General features: G+C 44.2%; 1 protein-coding gene across 3 annotated transcripts in view; it reads right to left on the bottom strand.

Moving 5' to 3' along the window:
* LOC133555233 (helicase ARIP4-like) overlaps nucleotides 1-17,922 on the bottom strand; it is a 176,182-nt gene that overhangs the window by 86,795 nt on the left and 71,465 nt on the right. The window contains exon 1 of one of the 3 annotated variants that reach the window (XM_061904837.1): nucleotides 10,661-10,873. The exons of the other annotated variants lie outside the window; for them this stretch is intronic. Within the exon in view, the coding sequence (XP_061760821.1) occupies nucleotides 10,661-10,694 (34 nt within the window). The 5' untranslated portion in view covers nucleotides 10,695-10,873. Of the gene's footprint in view, nucleotides 1-10,660; nucleotides 10,874-17,922 lie in introns of those variants that run through there. 3 annotated transcript variants of the gene reach the window in all.

Below are 17,922 nucleotides of genomic sequence, written 5' to 3'. Positions count from 1 at the left end.
CCGGCTGATGCCTAGTCATTAGGATGCACCGATTAATCGGTAACCGAATATATTCGGGCGAATATGGCAAAAAAAAGCCACATTCGGCCTTCGTGGAATGAGTTAAAAACAAGGCCGAATAGTGGCGTGTGACGCAATTTTTTGACGCGGTGACGCAATCAACCAACGTGCAGTGACGTTGGATATGTTGTGTACCTGTATAAGTGTATGAGGGTTACAAGCACACACTTAATTGAGATTTACTTGAGCCTTCTGTTTACATTATTAGCATATCTACTGTGGCTAAGCAGACTTTTGCCAAAAGGACAATAATTCATTTGTTGTGGGTTTATCCACTTTAATGCACTTTAGTTTTTTTTTGGAATGCATGTTTTGTTTGAAGGCCTAATATAAATGAAAAACTTTGTGCTTTTTTGAAAAGTAAAGGCTACTGGAATATTAAAAAAATGTCAATATTCAATAAAAATTACTTTATTGAAAAACATGTCTAAATATTTATTCTAGGCTATTTATGCAATATACAAAAAATTGTGAAAAACTGCATTCATTATTCGGAATTCGGCCTTCCCGGTAAGGTTTATTCAGGTGTACTGGAGAGGAGGCTACGCCGGATAGTCGAACCTCGGATTCAGGAGGAACAGTGTGGTTTTCGTCCTGTTCGTGGAACTGTGGACCAGCTCTATACTCTGGGCAGGGTTCTTGAGGGTGCATGGGAGTTTGCCCAGCCAGTCTACATGTGCTTTGTGGACTTGGAGAAGGCATTGGACCGTGTCCCTCGGGAAGTTCTGTGGGGAGTGCTCAGAGAGTATGGGGTATCGGACTGTCTTATTGTGGCGGTCCGCTCCCTGTATGATCAGTGTCAGAGCTTGGTCCGCATTGCCGGCAGTAAGTCGGACCGTTTCCAGTGAGGGTTGGACTCCGCCAAGGCTGTCCTTTGTCACCGATTCTGTTCATAACTCTTATGGACAGAATTTCTAGGCGCAGTCAGAGCGTTGAGGGGTTCCGGTTTGGTGGCCGCAGGATTAGGTCTCTGCTTTTTGCAGATGATGTGGTCCTGATGGCTTCATCTGACCGGATCTTCAGCTCTCGCTGGATCGGTTCGCAGAGTGTGAAGCGACCGGAATGAGAATCAGCACTCCAAGTCCGAGTCCATGGTTCTCGGGTGGAGTGCCATCTCCGGGTTGGGGAGGAGACCCCTGCCACAAGTGGAGGAGTTCAAGTACCTAGGAGTCTTGTTCACGAGTGGGGAAGTGGATCGTGAGATCGACAGGCGGATCGGTGCGGCGTCTTCAGTAATGCGGACGTTGTACCGATCCGTTGTGGTGAAGAAGGAGCTGAGCCGGAAGGCAAAGCTCTCAATTTACCGGTCGATCTACGTTCCCATCCTCACCTATGGTCATGAGCTTTGGGTCATGACCGAAAGGATAAGATCACGGGTACAAGCGGGCCCAAATGAGTTTCCTCCGCCGGGTGGCGGGGCTCTCCCTTAGAGATAGGGTGAGAAGCTCTGCCATCCGGGAGGAACTCAAAGTAAAGCCGCTGCTCCTCCACATCGAGAGGAGCCAGATGAGGTGGTTCGAGCATCTGGTCAGGATGCCACCCGAACGCCTCCCTAGGGAGGTGTTTAGGGCACGTCCAACCGGTAGGAGGCCACGGGGAAGACCCAGGACACGTTGGGAAGACTATGTCTCCCGGCTGGCCTGGGAACGCCTCGGGATCCCCCGGGAAGAGCTAGACGAAGTGGCTGGGGAGGAGGGAAGTCTGGGTTTCCCTGCTTAGGCTGTTGCCCCCGCGACCCGACCCTCGGATAAGCGGAAGATGATGGATGGATGGATGGATGGATGGATGGATGGCCTTCGGCCAAGCGTTTAGGTTTTATTCGGCTTTGGCCACAAATTTTCATTCCGGTGCATCCCTACTAGTCATAATACTTTGACCGTGAAGGGCAAGAAGAAGAAGACGACAACAACAAGCAGCACCTCATCAGGCCATCGCACAAGAACTTGAATTATTTAGCATTTGCACTGGAGCGTCTCTGGTGATGTTTCATGAGGAAAACAGCAACAATGAGCTCGCCGCACTGTGCAGACTTAAAGCTGCATTTTAAGGGACACTAAAACGACAAGGCTGGGGGGGAAAAAGGGGGGGTGGAGAAAAGCATCTTTTAAGAGGGGTTCGGAGACACATTAGTGTGCATGACATGCACGAGGAGGCATGACGAGAAAGACAGCAGCCCAACAGCCTCTGTGGCGAGGTCTTACGAAAGCAGACTTCATTTGCCGCCTGTGTTCAGCCCAGACATTGGCACTATTGCAAATAGGACAGGTTGTTCCTCGCCGGCACTCTGCAGTCAATTACAGCACGGTGGCCATTGCGGCCATTGCAGCACTCTCCTGTTGGAGGGAGCGGACAAAAGGTCTCACCTCTGCTTTAGTGTCGTGCTCTTAAAAGCTGCCTTTATCATTGGTAGAATTACTGTCTCCTCATTAATGGCCACATTGTGCCCACTCATGTAAACACACACTTTATGCACAAAGACAGTGTGTTCCTTCATCCACTCGTGGAAAACAGAGTTTTAGCAGCAACGACAAGGCATTTACTGTCTTTTCGCCAGCATGTGGAGTTATTGCCACACAATCGCGACGACAAAATAAACCTTTTCTCACCGAAACGATGCGTCTTGCCGCAAAATCTGAAATTTGTTGGGCATGGTCACCATTTATTTACATGTGGCACCGGGGTTCGTTCTCCCCAAAATGCAGAAAGGACCATTCTGGACAGAGCGTGCAGGTAAGAACATGATTTCCATCCATCCATCTTCTTCCGCTTATCCGAGGTCGGGTCGCGGGGGCAGCAGCCTAAGCAGGGAAGCCCAGACTTATCTCTCCCAGCCACTTCGTCTAGCTCTTCCCGGGGGATCCCGAGGCCTTCCCAGGCCAGCCGGGAGACATAGTCTTCCCAACGTGTCCTGGGTCTTCCCCGTGGCCTCCTACCAGTTGGACGTGCCCTAAACACCTCCCTCGGGAGGCGTTCGGGTGGCATCCTGACCAGATGCCCGAACCACCTCATCTGGCTCCTCTCGATGTGGAGGAGCAGCGGCTTTACTTTGAGTTCCTCCCGGATGGCAGAGCTTCTCACCCTATCTCTAAGGAAGAGACCCAAACTCATTTCGGCCGCTTGTACCCGTGATCTTATCCTTTGGGTCATGACCCAAAGCTCATGACCATAGGTGAGGATGGGAACGTAGCTCGACCGGTAAATTGAGAGCTTTGCCTTCCGGCTCAGCTCCTTCTTCACCACAACGGATCGGTACAACGTCCGCATTACTGAAGACGCCGCACCGATCCGCCTGTCGTAGTATGACTTAAATATTATTTATGACAATGACAATAAAGGATTTCATTGATCGATGTACACCTAGAGCAGGGGTTGGCAACCCAAAATGTTGAAAGAGCATATCGGACCAAAAATACAAAAACAAATCTGTCTGGAGTCGCAAAACAAATTTAAAAGCCATATTACATACAGATTGTGTATCATGAGGTATAAATTGAATTAAGAGGACTTAAAGGAAACCAAATGAGCTCAAATATAGCTACAAATGAGGCATAATGATGCAATATGTACATATCGCTAACCTAAATAGCATGTTAGCATCGATTAGCTTGCAGTCAGGCAGTGAACAAATATGCCCGATTAGCACTCCACACAAGTCAATAACATCAACAAAACTCACCTTTGTGCATTCACGCACAACATTAAAAGTTTGCTGGACAAAATGAGACAGAAAAAGAAGTGGCATAAAACACGTCTTAGAAAGTCGGAGAAAATTGTACATGTAAACAAACTGCGGTGAGTTCAAGGACCGCCAAAATTAGTAGGACAAAACGGCGCTGGCCAAATACTTGAAACAGTGAAGCATGTTTAATACAAAAAGTGTGCTTTGTAACAATTAGGGAGGTTTGTGTCATGATTGTCCTCCTACAGAAACCATATTAAAACAAAAACAATATTTCTTACCTTCATTTCCATTTTTCATACATTTTTGAAAAAGCTTCAGAGAGCCGTGGGTTGCCGACCCCCAACCTAGAGTATATATTCTTGTCTTTTCGTTCCTGTTTGCGAAAGGCGAAAGCACAACGTGCTGATCGCACTTGGAGCTAACGCAAATACTTGGCGCAGGAAGCGTAGAACTATGGACATGGAACACTCACAAAATAAACAAGACTTACGTAGTAGGTTGCGTGAGGCAAACAATGACGCCAGACCGAGTGTGGCGAGCAACGTGAATAAATAGCTCTCTCATTAGTGCTCGGCAGCAGGTGAACGTGCCGAACACTAATCAGAGGAAGGTGGAAATAATAAGTAACCATGGTAACAAACAACTAACAGAATTGTAGACCTGCACCAGACTGGGAAGAGTGAATCTACAATAGGCAAGCAGCTTGGGGTGGAAAAAATCAACCGTGGGAGCAATTATCAGAAAATGGAAGACATACAAGACCACTGATAATCTCCCTCGATATGGGGCTCCACGCAAGATCTCATCCCGTGGGGGTCAAAATGATCATGAGAACGGTGAGCAAAAATTCCAGAACCACATGGGGGGACCTGGTGAATGACATGCAGAGAGCTGGTACCAAAGTAACAAAGGTTACCATCAGTAACACACTACGCCGACAGGGAGTCAAATCCTGCAGTGCCAGACGTGTCCCCCTGCTTAAGCCAGTGCATGTCCAGGCCCGTCTGAAGTTCGCCAGAGAGCACATGGGAGAATGTCATGTGGTCAGTAGAAACCAAAACAGAACTTTTTGGTATAAACTCAACTCGCCGTGTTTGGAGGAAGAAGAATACTGAGTTGCATCCCAAGAACATACGTGTGTATATATATATATATATATATATATATATATATATATATATATATATATACATGTATATTTGCTTCAATATTTAGCATGCAATCAGAGCCATCCTGGCACTTTTTTTTTTTATTCAAAAAGAAAGTTCATATTTGCGTCTCATATTTTGGGTCTGGATATTTACACATGCAAAACGAACAGCTGTCGCCAAATGGCTTTTCCCCAAGCAAGTTGCCGCTTTTCTTCCGGTCACACACGCGCCCACTCACACACATTTCACCCCACCTGCTAGAACTGTACAGTCGTCCCTCGTTTATCGCTATTAATTGGTTCCCAACATGTGATGCATGAGTATGAAATATTATTCATAAATATAATATTTTTCTAGAAATATGATTAAAAAAAACAAACTGTATACTATCTTCTAAATATATTTATTAACATGATGAGAGCCTTCTAGACATGAAATAACACCTTTAACTCATCTTTACACTCTTTCGGAGGTCACACCCCTCCGAATTTAAGGTACTATTTAACTCACTAAAACACTACAACCAGTAGCAGATAAGGGATTTCCCAGAATTATCCTAGTAAATGTGCCTAAAAACATCTGAATCGCTCTCACTGCCCCCCCCCCCCATATATGTCTTCACTCTGAATTTCCTCATCCACAAATCTTTCATCCTCGCTCAAATTAATGGGGAAATTGTCGCTTTCTCGGTCCGAATAGCTCTAGCTGCTGCTGGCTATGATTGTAAACAATGTGAGGATGTGAGGAACTCCACAACCCGTGGTGTCACGCGCACATCGTCTGCTACTTCCGGTACAGGCAAGGCTTTTTTATTAGCGATTAAAGTTGCGAAATTTATCATCGATGTTCTCTACTAAATCCGTTCAGCAAAAATATGGCAATATCGCGAAATGATCAAGTATGACACATAGAATGGACCTGCTATCCCTGTTTGAATAAGAAAATCTCAGAGCGGTCAAGCGAACATGTTTCTCTACGTCAACCAGCAAGTTTTTGGATGGGAAAATTGTGATATTAAGTCGGCTCTTACCAGAGACTTCGGTGGATTATGGGACCTCCTTCAGTAGCTGTCAAAAAGGCAGCTGTGATCTTGGCTCCTCGGCTTTTCGTAGTCACTGGAGTTCAACGCAGCCATCCGACTTTCAGGTATGACTTTACAATCTCACTAAAATACTATTAACACATTAAGCAAATAAGGGATTTTCCAGAATTATCCTAGTAAATGTGTCTAATTACATCTGAAACGCTTCCACTGCCGCCGCCCGGAGCAGGCGCTTTTTTGTTTGTTTGTTTTTCACTCTTACTTTCCTCATCAACAAATCTTTCATACTCACTCAAATTAATGGGGAAATTGTTGCTTGCTTTTGCTGCTGGTCGCTATGATTATAAACAATGTGAGGATGTGAGGAGCTCCACAACCCGTGACGTCACGTGCAAATAGTCTGCTACTTCCGGTACAGGCAAGGCTTTTTTATTAGCGACCTAAAGTTGAGAACTTTATCATCGATGTTCTCTACTAAATCCTTTAAGCAAAAATATGGTAATATCTCGAAATGATCAAGTATGACACATAGAATGGACCTGCTATCCCCGTTTAAATAAGAAAATCTCAGAGCGGTCAAGCGAACATGTTTCTCTACGTCAACCAGCAAGTTTTTGGATGGGGAAATTGTGACATTAAGTCGGTTCTTACCGGAGACTTCGGTGGATTATGGGACCTCCTCCAGTAGCGGTCAAAAAGGCAGCTGTGACCTTGGCTCCTCGGCTTTTCTTAGACACTGGGGTTCAACGCAGCCATCCGACTTTCAGGTATGACTTTACAATCTCACTAAAATACTATTAACACATTAAGCAAATAAGGGATTTTCCAGAATTATCCTAGTAAATGTGTCTAATTACATCTGAAACACTTCCACTGCCACCGCCCGGAGCCGTCGCTTTTTTTTTTTTTTTGTGCTTCACTCTTACTTTCCTCATCTACAAATCTTTCATACTCGCTCAAATTAATGGGGAAATTGTTGCTTGCTCTTGCTGCTGGTGGCTATGATTATAAACAATGTGAGGATGTGACGAGCTCCACAACCCGTGACGTCAAATGCACATCGTCTGCTACTTCCGGTACAGGCAAGGCTTTTTTATTAGCGACCTAGAGTTGCAAACTTTATCATCGATGTTCTCTACTAAATCCTTTCAGCAAAAATATGGCAATATCTCGAAATGATCAAGTATGACACATAGAATGGACCTGCTATCCCCGTTTGAATAAGAAAATCTCAGAGCGGTCAAGCGAACATGTTTCTCTACGTCAACCAGCAAGTTTTTGGATGGGAAAATTGTGATATTAAGTCGGCTCTTACCGGAGACTTCGGTGGATTATGGGACCTCCTCCAGTAGCTGTCAAAAAGGCATGTGTGATCTTGGCTCCTCGGCTTTTCTTAGACACTGGAGTTCAACACAGTCATCCGACTTTCAGGTATGACTTTACAAACTCACTAAAATACTATTAACACACTAAGCAAATAAGGGATTTTCCAGAATTATCCTAGTAAATGTGTCTAATTACATCTGAAACGCTTCCACTGCGGCCGCCCGGAGCCGTCGCTTTTTTTTTTTTTGTGCTTCACTCTTACTTTCCTCATCCACACATCTTTCATACTCGCTCAAATTAATGGGGAAATTGTTGCTTGCTCTTGCTGGTGGTGGCTATGATTATAAACAATGTGAGGCTGTGAGGAGCCCTACAACCCGTGACGTCACGCGCACATGGTCTGCTACTTCCGGTACAGGCAAGACTTTTTTATTAGCGACCTAAAGTTGAGAACTTTATCATCGATGTTCTCTACTAAATCCTTTAAGCAAAAATATGGCAATATCTCGAAATGATCAAGTATGACACATAGAATGGACCTGCTATCCCCGTTTGAATAAGAAAATCTCAGAGTGGTCAAGCGGACATGTTTCTCTACGTCAACCAGCAAGTTTTTGGATGGGAAAATTGTGATATTAAGTCGGCTCTTACCGGAGACTTCGGTGGATTATGGGACCTCCTCCAGTAGCTGTCAAAAAGGCAGCTGTGATCTTGGCTCCTCTGCTTTTCTTAGACACTGGGGTTCAACGCAGCCATCCGACTTTCAGGTATGACTTTACAATCTCACTAAAATACTATTAACACATTAAGCAAATAAGGGATTTTCCAGAATTATTCTAGTAAATGTGTCTAATTACATCTGAAACGCTTCCACTGCCGCCGCCCGGAGCCGTCGCTTTTTTTTTTTGTGCTTCACTCTTACTTTCCTCATCCACAAATCTTTCATACTCGCTCAAATTAATGGGGAAATTGTTGCTAGCTCTTGCTGCTGGTGGCTATGATTATAAACAATGTGAGGATGTGAGGAGCCCTACAACCCGTGACGTCACGCGCACATCGTCTGCTACTTCCGGTACAGGCAAGGCTTTTTTATTAGCGATTAAAGTTGCGAACTTTATCATCGATGTTCTCTACTAAATCCTTTCAGCAAAAATATGGCAATATCTCGAAATGATCAAGTATGACACATAGAATGGACCTGCTATCCCCGTTTGAATAAGAAAATCTCAGAGCGGTCAAGCGAACATGTTTCTCTACGTCAACCAGCAAGTTTTTGGATGGGAAAATTGTGATATTAAGTCGGCTCTTACCGGAGACTTCGGTGGATTATGGGACTTCCTCCAGTAGCTGTCAAAAAGGCAGCTGTGATCTTGGCTCCTCGGCTTTTCTTAGACACTGGGGTTCAACGCAGCCATCCGACTTTCAGGTATGACTTTACAATCTCACTAAAATACTATTAACACATTAAGCAAATAAGGGATTTTCCAGAATTATCCTAGTAAATGTGTCTAATTACATCTGAAACGCTTCCACTGCCGCCGCCCGGAGCCGTCGCTTTTTTTTTTTTTTTTGTGCTTCACTCTTACTTTCCTCATCTACAAATCTTTCATACTCGCTCAAATTAATGGGGAAATTGTTGCTTGCTCTTGCTGCTGGTGGCTATGATTATAAACAATGTGAGGATGTGAGGAGCTCCACAACCCGTGACGTCAAATGCACATCGTCTGCTACTTCCGGTACAGGCAAGGCTTTTTTATTAGCGACCTAAAGTTGCGAACTTTATCATCGATGTTCTCTACAAAATCCTTTCAGCAAAAATATGGCAATATCTCGAAATGATCAAGTATGACACATAGAATGGACCTGCTATCCCCGTTTGAATAAGAAAATCTCAGAGCGGTCAAGCGAACATGTTTCTCTACGTCAACCAGCAAGTTTTTGGATGGGAAAATTGTGATATTAAGTCGGCTCTTACCGGAGACTTCGGTGGATTATGGGACCTCCTCCAGTAGCTGTCAAAAAGGCAGCTGTGATCTTGGCTCCTCGGCTTTTCTTAGACACTAGGGTTCAACGCAGCCATCCGACTTTCAGGTATGACTTTACAATCTCACTAAAATACTATCAACACATTAAGCAAATAAGGGATTTTCCAGAATTATTCTAGTAAATGTGTCTAATTACATCTGAAAAGCTTCCACTGCCGCCGCCCGGAGCCGTCGCTTTTTTGTTGTTGTTGTGCTTCACTCTTACTTTTCTCATCCACAAATCTTTCATACTCGCTCAAATTAATGGGGAAATTGTTGCATGCTCTTGCTGCTGGTGGCTATGATTACAAATAATGTTCAGATGTGAGGAGCCCTACAACCCGTGACGTCACGCGCACATCGTCTGCTACTTCCGGTACAGGCAAGGCTTTTTTATTAGCAACCTAAAGTTGCGAACTTTATCATCGATGTTCTCTACTAAATCCTTTCAGCAAAAATATGGCAATATCTCGAAATGATCAAGTATGACACATAGAATGGACCTGCTATCCCCGTTTAAATAAGAACATCTCATTTTAGTAGGCCTTTAATCTAATATGGTAAGTTGACTGCGATGAGGTTGCAACTGGTCCAGGGTGTAAACCGCCTTCCGCCCGATTGTAGCTGGGAAAAACAACATCAAGGTATATATTGACGCTTACATAGGTCTGGTGATAATGTTCCCCTTTAAAACGGGGTCCACGTTAATCAACCACGTCTGGCCTGCCTCCTCCGCACTTCCAGCATGGCCGGAGCGTCGGCCAATGGCGGGAGTGCGTTGCTTTAAGTAACCGTAGAAACAGCCAATGGGAGCGCCGCCGCCGCAGACTACAATGCAGGACAGGCGGCCGGTCACACGTGGAACAAGCGCTGGGTAAAAACGCCCCCCAAGAAAGGGGACGGGTGGGATGGGTCGATTTCAAAACAACAGAGGTGAGGTTTTTCGGGAGCGTGGCGAGACGGGAGAGCTGGAAGAAAAGCGAGGGAAGGAAGAGGGCAGGGAGGATCCGGCGTTACACAACAGCATTAAGTAACACTTCTGGCCGTTTACACAATGTGACTCGCTGGCTTTTCTTCCGGAAAAAAACAAAGCAAAACGTGTCACCAAAGGGATCTGGACCAGGGATGTCGGTGTGGCTTGTGCAGCCCTTTGAGACACTTGTGACTTAGGGCTATATGAATAAATATTCTTTGATTGATTGATCAATCCTTCGTGAAAATATGGGGGAAATATCCCATATTTTCACATGCAAAACTGTCCACTTTACTATTCCAAACATAAAAAAACAACTATTTTACTTTTAAGTTCCCGCAAACTTTCCGAAAATCTTCTTAAATTGGGAAAAGATACATAAAAAAAATAGAATAATCTTACCCGTGAAAGACTCCGATTCATCCAGAAGTAACATGCCTATGGTAGCGAAGACGCTCCCTTCTAGACCACCTCTTTTAGTTCTGGAAACCTCCTGGATCTGGGTCCGTCTGCCCGGTTCTCGGCACTACCGCCTCACTGACTGACTACCGGCTGGTGTGTGTGTGTGTGTGTGTGTGTGTGCACTGCTCAGTAACAATGTCAACATGAGGCAGAGGCAGGAAGGAGGGCTGGCAGCTGAACAACTTACATAACCCTTGGCGCTGGAGGCGGGGCCCAGCTGAGGGGGGTAGGGGTGGGGGTGGGGGGGGACACACAGTACGGATGGCGGCGCCTCACTCGGCCCCGCCTCCGCGCTAATCCCACGCCCACACTATGGTGTTTTGAAACAAGTTCACCTTTGAAGACTGTTTAGTAGGATTTTTTTTTTCTCCCCCCCCCCCCAACCTATGTACAGTCGTGATCAAAAGTTTACATACACTTGAAAAGGACATAAATGTCATGGCTGTCTTGAGTTTCCAGTCATTTCTACAACTCTTATTTTTTTTCCGTGATAAGAGTGTTTGGAGCACATACTTGTTGGTCACAAAAAAAAAAAAAACATTCATGAAGTTTGGTTATTTTACAAACCCCGTTTCCATATGAGTTGGGAAATGGTGTTGGATGTAAATATAAACGGAATGCAGTGATTTGTAAATCATTTTCAACCCATATTCGGTTGAATATGGTTCTGTTGTGTTACGGTGCGGATGTTCACCCGAAATGTGTTTGTCATTCTTGTTTGGTGTGGGTTCACAGTGTGGCGCATATTTGTAACAGTGTTAAAGTTGTTTGTACGGCCACCCTCAGTGTGACCTGTATGGCTGTTGACCAAGTATGCCTTGCATTCACTTTCTTTGCTACAGAACATTTAGTTTTTATGTTGGCATTTGTTAAGGGTTTCTTAATTTAATATTTGTTTTTGCTCTAAACCAGGGGTGTCGAACTCAAATGCAGAGTGGGCCAAACTTTTAAACTGAACAAGGCCGCGGGCCAAGGCTGAAAAAAAATTAACCTTTTAATAGGGACCCAAACCAGTTTTGCATTAAATATTGGACAAGCAAGGCTTATATAACTTTAGTGACATGCAAAATCCAGTTTCAAATAATAATAATAATAATTGAAAAATATCAATGGTATATCAAATGAAATTTAAATAAAAATTGTATGCCTTTTTCTCTATTTGCAGTCTTCTTAGGTAAATATAAATGTTTTTTCCACAGGCTAATAATACATTTGAAAATAAAATAACAATAATGAATGAACCAAACATTCAAGCCTTGAAGTAGCAAGAGAAAATGCATGAATAAAACGTTAATTATTCGTCAGTTTGCTGGAAGTTTCCCGGAAGAGTTAGTGCTGCAAGTGATTTTGGGTATTTGTTCTGTTGTGTTACGGTGCGGATGTTCACCCAAAATCTGTTTGTCATTCTTGTTTGGTGTGGATTCACAGTGTGGCGCATATTTGTAACAGTGCTAAAGTTGTTTATACAGCCACCCTCAGTGTGACCTGTATGGCTGTTGACCAAGTATGCCTTGCATTCACGTGTGTGTGTGTGTGTGTGTGTGTGTGTGTGTGTGTGTGTGTGTGTGTGTGTGTGTGTAAAAGCCACAAATATTATGTGACACGCTGTTAGTATGGAGGAAAAGCGGACGTGACGACAGGTTGTAGAGAACGCTATAGGCACGCCGCCAATATAGTTGTCCAGGTGAAAATCGGTAGAAATTCGGGAGAATGGTTGCCCCGGGAGATTTTCGGGAGGGACACTGAACTTCGGGAGTCTACCGGGAAAATTAGGAGGGTTGGCAAGTATGAGTATTAGCGGTGAATGCAGTGTTAAATCCGGCGGGCCAGCTCTAATGCTAAATTGATATTGCCTCAAGGGCCAAATTAAATTACACGGCGGGCCAAAGTTTGACACCCGTGCTCTAGTCCAGGGGTCGGGAACCTTTTTGGCTGAGAGAGCCAAGAAGCCAAATATTTTAAAATGTATTTACCTAAGAGCCATATAATATATTTTTAACACTGAACACAACTAAAAATGTGCATTTTTAATTAAGACCGACATTTCTAGAGTATAATAGGTCTCTTATTCTTAGTAATAACATTGTTATACTGAAGCTAACTTAGGAGGGGGCGTGGCCTGCGGGTCTGCAGCGAAACGGGGTGTTGCCAGGACCGGCCTCGAAATCAGCGACAGGTGTGTAAATGGCCCACCTGGGCCTTGTTGAAGAACCCCCAAGAGGGCTAGCCCTACACTAACCAATAATAAATAAATTATTTCTTACCCTTAAGGCAACTTCTTGAACAGGTGCGGTAGAAAAAAGGATGGATGGATTCAAATGCATGAGCATTTTTGTATTTTTAACGTTATTTTTAACACTGTGATTACAAGTGGAATTATTCATGTGTTAAGTAGTGTCAGCTCAGATTTATCCAAGAGCCAGATGCAGTCATCAAAAGTACCACATCTGGCTCTAGAGCCGTAGGTTCCCTACCCCTGCTCTAGTCTGTGCTAAATTATAGCCTTAGCTTCCGGTGCGATCGGCACCTTGTTCCGTCTTTGTTTTCAGTTACGATTAAATGATGTCGTTACCTGCAAGTCCTATACGGAGTCGTCCACTTGCTTCCTGGGAGAACAACCCCAGCATCACCATGCGACCCGGTCGTGACACTAAGTAAAACACCAGTTCCATTGGCAGCAAAACAGGCCAAGACCATGCTTGACGGTAGGTTTGGTGTACCTGGGATTAAAGGCCTCAGCTTTTCTCCTTTAAAGGGGAACATTATCACAATTTCAAGAGGGTTAAAAACAATAATAATCAGTTCCCAGTGGCTTGTTGTATTTTTTTTCAAAATTTTACCAGTCTTGAAATATCCCTAAATAAAGCTTTAAAGTGCCTTATTTTCGGCTCTCTGCGAAGACACTGGCCATTTCCCTGTGACGTCACACAGTGCTGCCAATGTAAACAAACAATGGGAATACCACAGCAAGATATAGCGACATTAGCTCGGATTCAAACTCGCATTTCAGCGACTTAAGCGATTGAACAGATTACGCATGTATTGAAACAGATGGTTGGAGTATGAAAGTATTGAAGAAGAAACTGAATCTATTGAGCGAATAGCTATTGATGCTATTCATAGCCATAGCATGGCCGAATAGCTGCGTTAGCATCGCCGGTAAAATGTGCGGACCAAACGGTCAGGACTTTCGCATCTTTTGACACTGGAGCAACTTAAATCCGTCGATTGGTAAGTGTTTGTTTCGCATTAAATGTGGGTGGAAGGAAACGTAATATAGTTGCAAATGCATCTGCAGGTTATCCATACATCTCTGTGCCATGTCTGCTTTAGCACCGCCGCTAAATAGCATGTTAGCATCGTTTAGCGTAGCATGTTAGCATCGATTAGCTGGCAGTCAACATCAACAAAACTCACCTTTGTGATTTCGTTGACTATCGTTGCAAATGCATCTGCAGGTTATCCATACATCTCTGTGCCATGTCTGTCTTAGCATCGCCGGTCAAATGTGGAGACACTCTGGCACATTCAATGGGGGTCTGGCGGCAGATTTCTTGCCAGTGGTGCAACTTGAATCCCTCCCTGTTAGTGTTGTTACACCCTCCGACAACACACCGACGAGGCATGATGTCTCCAAGGTTCCAAAAAATAGTCCAAAAAACGGAAAAAACCAGAGCTGAGACCCGGTGTTGGTAATGTGTTGAAAATGAAAATGGTGGGTGTGTTACCTCGGCGACGTCACATTCTGACGTCATCGCCTCCAGCGCGATAAACAGAAAGGCGTTTAATTGGCCAAAATTCACCCATTTAGAGTTCGTAAATCGGTTAAAAAAATAGATGGTCTTTTTTCTGCACCATCAAGGTATATATTGACGCTTACATAGGTCTGCTGATAATGTTCACCTTTAAACATATTGCTGGGTATTGTGGACAAACAGCTCAATTTTTGTTTCGTCTGACCACAGAACTTTCCTCCAGAAGGTCTTATCTTTGTCCATGTGATGTTTAAATGGAACAAAAATTTAGCTGTTTTTGCCACAATACCCTAAACTTTTCTTTAAATAAATCAACAAGAGAAGTATCTCACACCTCTCTTTAGTAAAGTACATCTGTACAGCCGATATGGGCCGATACATCAACAACCTGTTCAGTGGCCTGGTGGTTAAGAGTGTCCGCCCTGAGATTGGTAGGTTGTGAGTTCAAACCCAGGCCGAGTCATACCAAGGACTATAAAAATGGGAGCCATTACCTCCCTGCTTGGCACTCAGCATTAAGGGTTGGAATTGGGGGTTAAATCACCAAAAATGATTCCCGGGCGCGGCCACCGCTGCTGCTCACTGCTCCCCTCACCTCCCTGGGGGTGAACAAGGGTGATGGGTCAAATGCAGAGGACTAATTTCACCACACCTAGTGTGTGTGTGACAATCATTGGTATTTTAACTTTAACTTGGCAAGTTTCACTGCAATAAGGCGCTGTTGGTAGCCATCCACAAGCTTCCGGTTGAATTTTTGACCACTCCTCTTGACTAAATTGGTGCAGTTCAGCTAAATTTGTTGGTTTTTGGACATGGACTTGTTTTTTTATGTCAGGACTCCAAACACACGTCAAAAGTGGTAAAGGAATGGCTAAATCAGTCAATCAATCAATCAATCAATGTTTATTTATATAGCCCCAAATCACAAATGTCTCAAAGGACTGCACAAATCATTACGACTACAACATCCTCGGAAGAACCCACAAAAGGGCAAGGAAAACTCACACCCAGTGGGCAGGGAGAATTCACATCCAGTGGGACGCCAGTGACAATGCTGACTATGAGAAACCTTGGAGAGGACCTCAGATGTGGGCAACCCCCCCCCCTCTAGGGGACCGAAAGCAATGGATGTCGAGCGGGTCTAACATGATACTGTGAAAGTTCAATCCATAGTGGCTCCAACACAGCCGCGAGAGTTCAGTTCAAGCGGATCCAAGACAGCAGCGAGAGTCCCGTCCGCAGGAAACCATCTCAAGCGGAGGCGGATCAGCAGCGTAGAGATGTCCCCAACCGATACAGGCAAGCGGTCCATCCTGGGTCCCGACGAGCGGTCCATCCTGGGTCTCGACTCTGGACAGACAGTACTTCATCCATGGTCATCGGACCGTACCCCCTCCATAATGGAGTGGGGGACATAGGAGAAAGAAAAGAAGCGGCAGATCAACTGGTCTAAAAAGGAGGTCTATTTAAAGGCTAGAGTATACAGATGAGTTTTAAGGTGAGACTTAAATGCTTCTACTGAGGTAGCATCTCGAACTGTTGCCGGGAGGGCATTCCAGAGTACTGGAGCCCGAACGGAAAACGCTCTATAGCCCGCAGACTTTTTTTGGGCTCTAGGAATCACTAATAAGCCGGAGTCTTTTGAACGCAGATTTCTTGCCGGGACATATGGTACAATACAATCGGCAAGATAGGATGGAGCTAGACCGTGTAGTATTTTATACGTAAGTAGTAAAACCTTAAAGTCACATCTTAAGTGCACAGGAAGCCAGTGCAGGTGAGCCAGTACAGGTGTAATGTGATCAAACAATCAGGCTAGAGTTATGGTTTTAGAATAACCTTCCCAAAGACCTTGAGTTTGACACCTGTGGATTAGACCAGTTTTTTTTCAACCACTGTGCCGCTGCGAGATACAGTCTGGTGTGCCGTTGGAGATTATGGAGTTTCACCTAATTGGGTTAAAAATATTTTTTGCAAACCAGTAATTATAAACCGAAAATGTGCCGTTGTTGAGGGTCTGTGCTGTCTAGAGCTCGGCAGAGTAAGCGTGTAATACTCTTCCTTCCCAGTAGGTGGCTGCAGGTAGCTAATTGCTTTGTGGAGTGTTTTAAGTCTCGTTTTAAGACCCATTTTTATTCTCGGGCTTTTGACACGACGTGAGTTGTGTGGTCCTCTGTTGCCCTCTAATGTTTTAAAATTTTGATTTCGATTTACGGTTTTAATTGGTTTCACCCTTAAAATCGTTTTTAATCATGTTTATTTTATATTGGTTTTATATGTATATGTATATTTTTTGTTTTTATTCAGTCATTGGTGGAGCTCAGGATAGTATTTAAATGTTGTTTATAATATTGTTGTGCAGCACTTTGGAAACATTTTGTTGTTTAAATGTGCTATATAAATAAAGTGGATTGGATTGGAACTGTCGGGAACATCGGGAGGCAGTGTGAAGGTAAAAATGTATCTAATGCTTGAACCAAAAATAAACAAAAGGTGAGTGCCCCTAAGAAAAAGGCATTGAAGCTTAGGGATGGCTATGCAAAACAAAGCTAAAACTCAACTGGCTGCAAAGTAAACAAAAACAGAATGCTGGACGACAGCAAAGACTTACAGCGTGTGGAGCAGATGGCGTCCACAAAGTACACCCGTACACGACATGACAATCAACAATGTCCCCACAAAGACGGATAGCGTCCGTACAACTTAAATAGTCTTGATTGCGAAAACAAAGCAGGTGCGAGGAATAGCGTTAAAGGAAGACATGAAACTGCTACAGGAAAAGCCACAAAAATAGGAGCGCTAGACAAGAACTAAAACACTAAGCACGGGAAAACAGCAAAAAACTCAAAATAAGTCAGGGCGTGATGTGACAGGTGGTGACAGTCCACCTACTTTGAGACAAGAGTTATAGAGATGCATGCTTGGTTATGGTTTGAATTCATGTCCAACAATTCCGAGAACGACTTTTTATTGCCGACATCGTTAACCACACTTTACTGTTACATAAGCTCAGAGTAATCGGATTTGATAAAACTTCATCGAGCTGGATGCAATCGTACTTAGGGGGGAGGAAACAGGTGGTAGAGGTGAACGGCACCGTGATCCTCCCCGCCCCCCTCTCAGTAAGCTGTGGAGTTCCCCAAGGCAGTATACTAGGACCTTTACTGTTCCTAATATACGTAAACCACATGTCATCAGCATGCGACTGTAAATTGTTCCTGTTTGGATGACTCGGTCCTGCTGGTATCCGGCAAGGACAAGTCACAGGTGGAAATTTGCGCCTGGCTCACTGACAACAAGCTATCCATACACTTAGGTAAAACGGAATCCATCCTATTTGGGTCCCAAATCAACCTTAAGAAAGTCAGTGACTTCACTATTAAAGTGGGCGACATTGTTATCACCAGGAAAGATGAGATCACCTACCTAGGTTCTATAGGTTCTAGA

The sequence above is a fragment of the Nerophis ophidion genome, linkage group LG06 (genome assembly GCF_033978795.1).
Source record: "Nerophis ophidion isolate RoL-2023_Sa linkage group LG06, RoL_Noph_v1.0, whole genome shotgun sequence".
Classification (NCBI taxonomy): domain Eukaryota; kingdom Metazoa; phylum Chordata; class Actinopteri; order Syngnathiformes; family Syngnathidae; genus Nerophis; species Nerophis ophidion.
The sequence above is the reverse complement of the archived record's forward strand: the minus strand, read 5'-3'. Positions and strand labels throughout refer to the sequence as shown.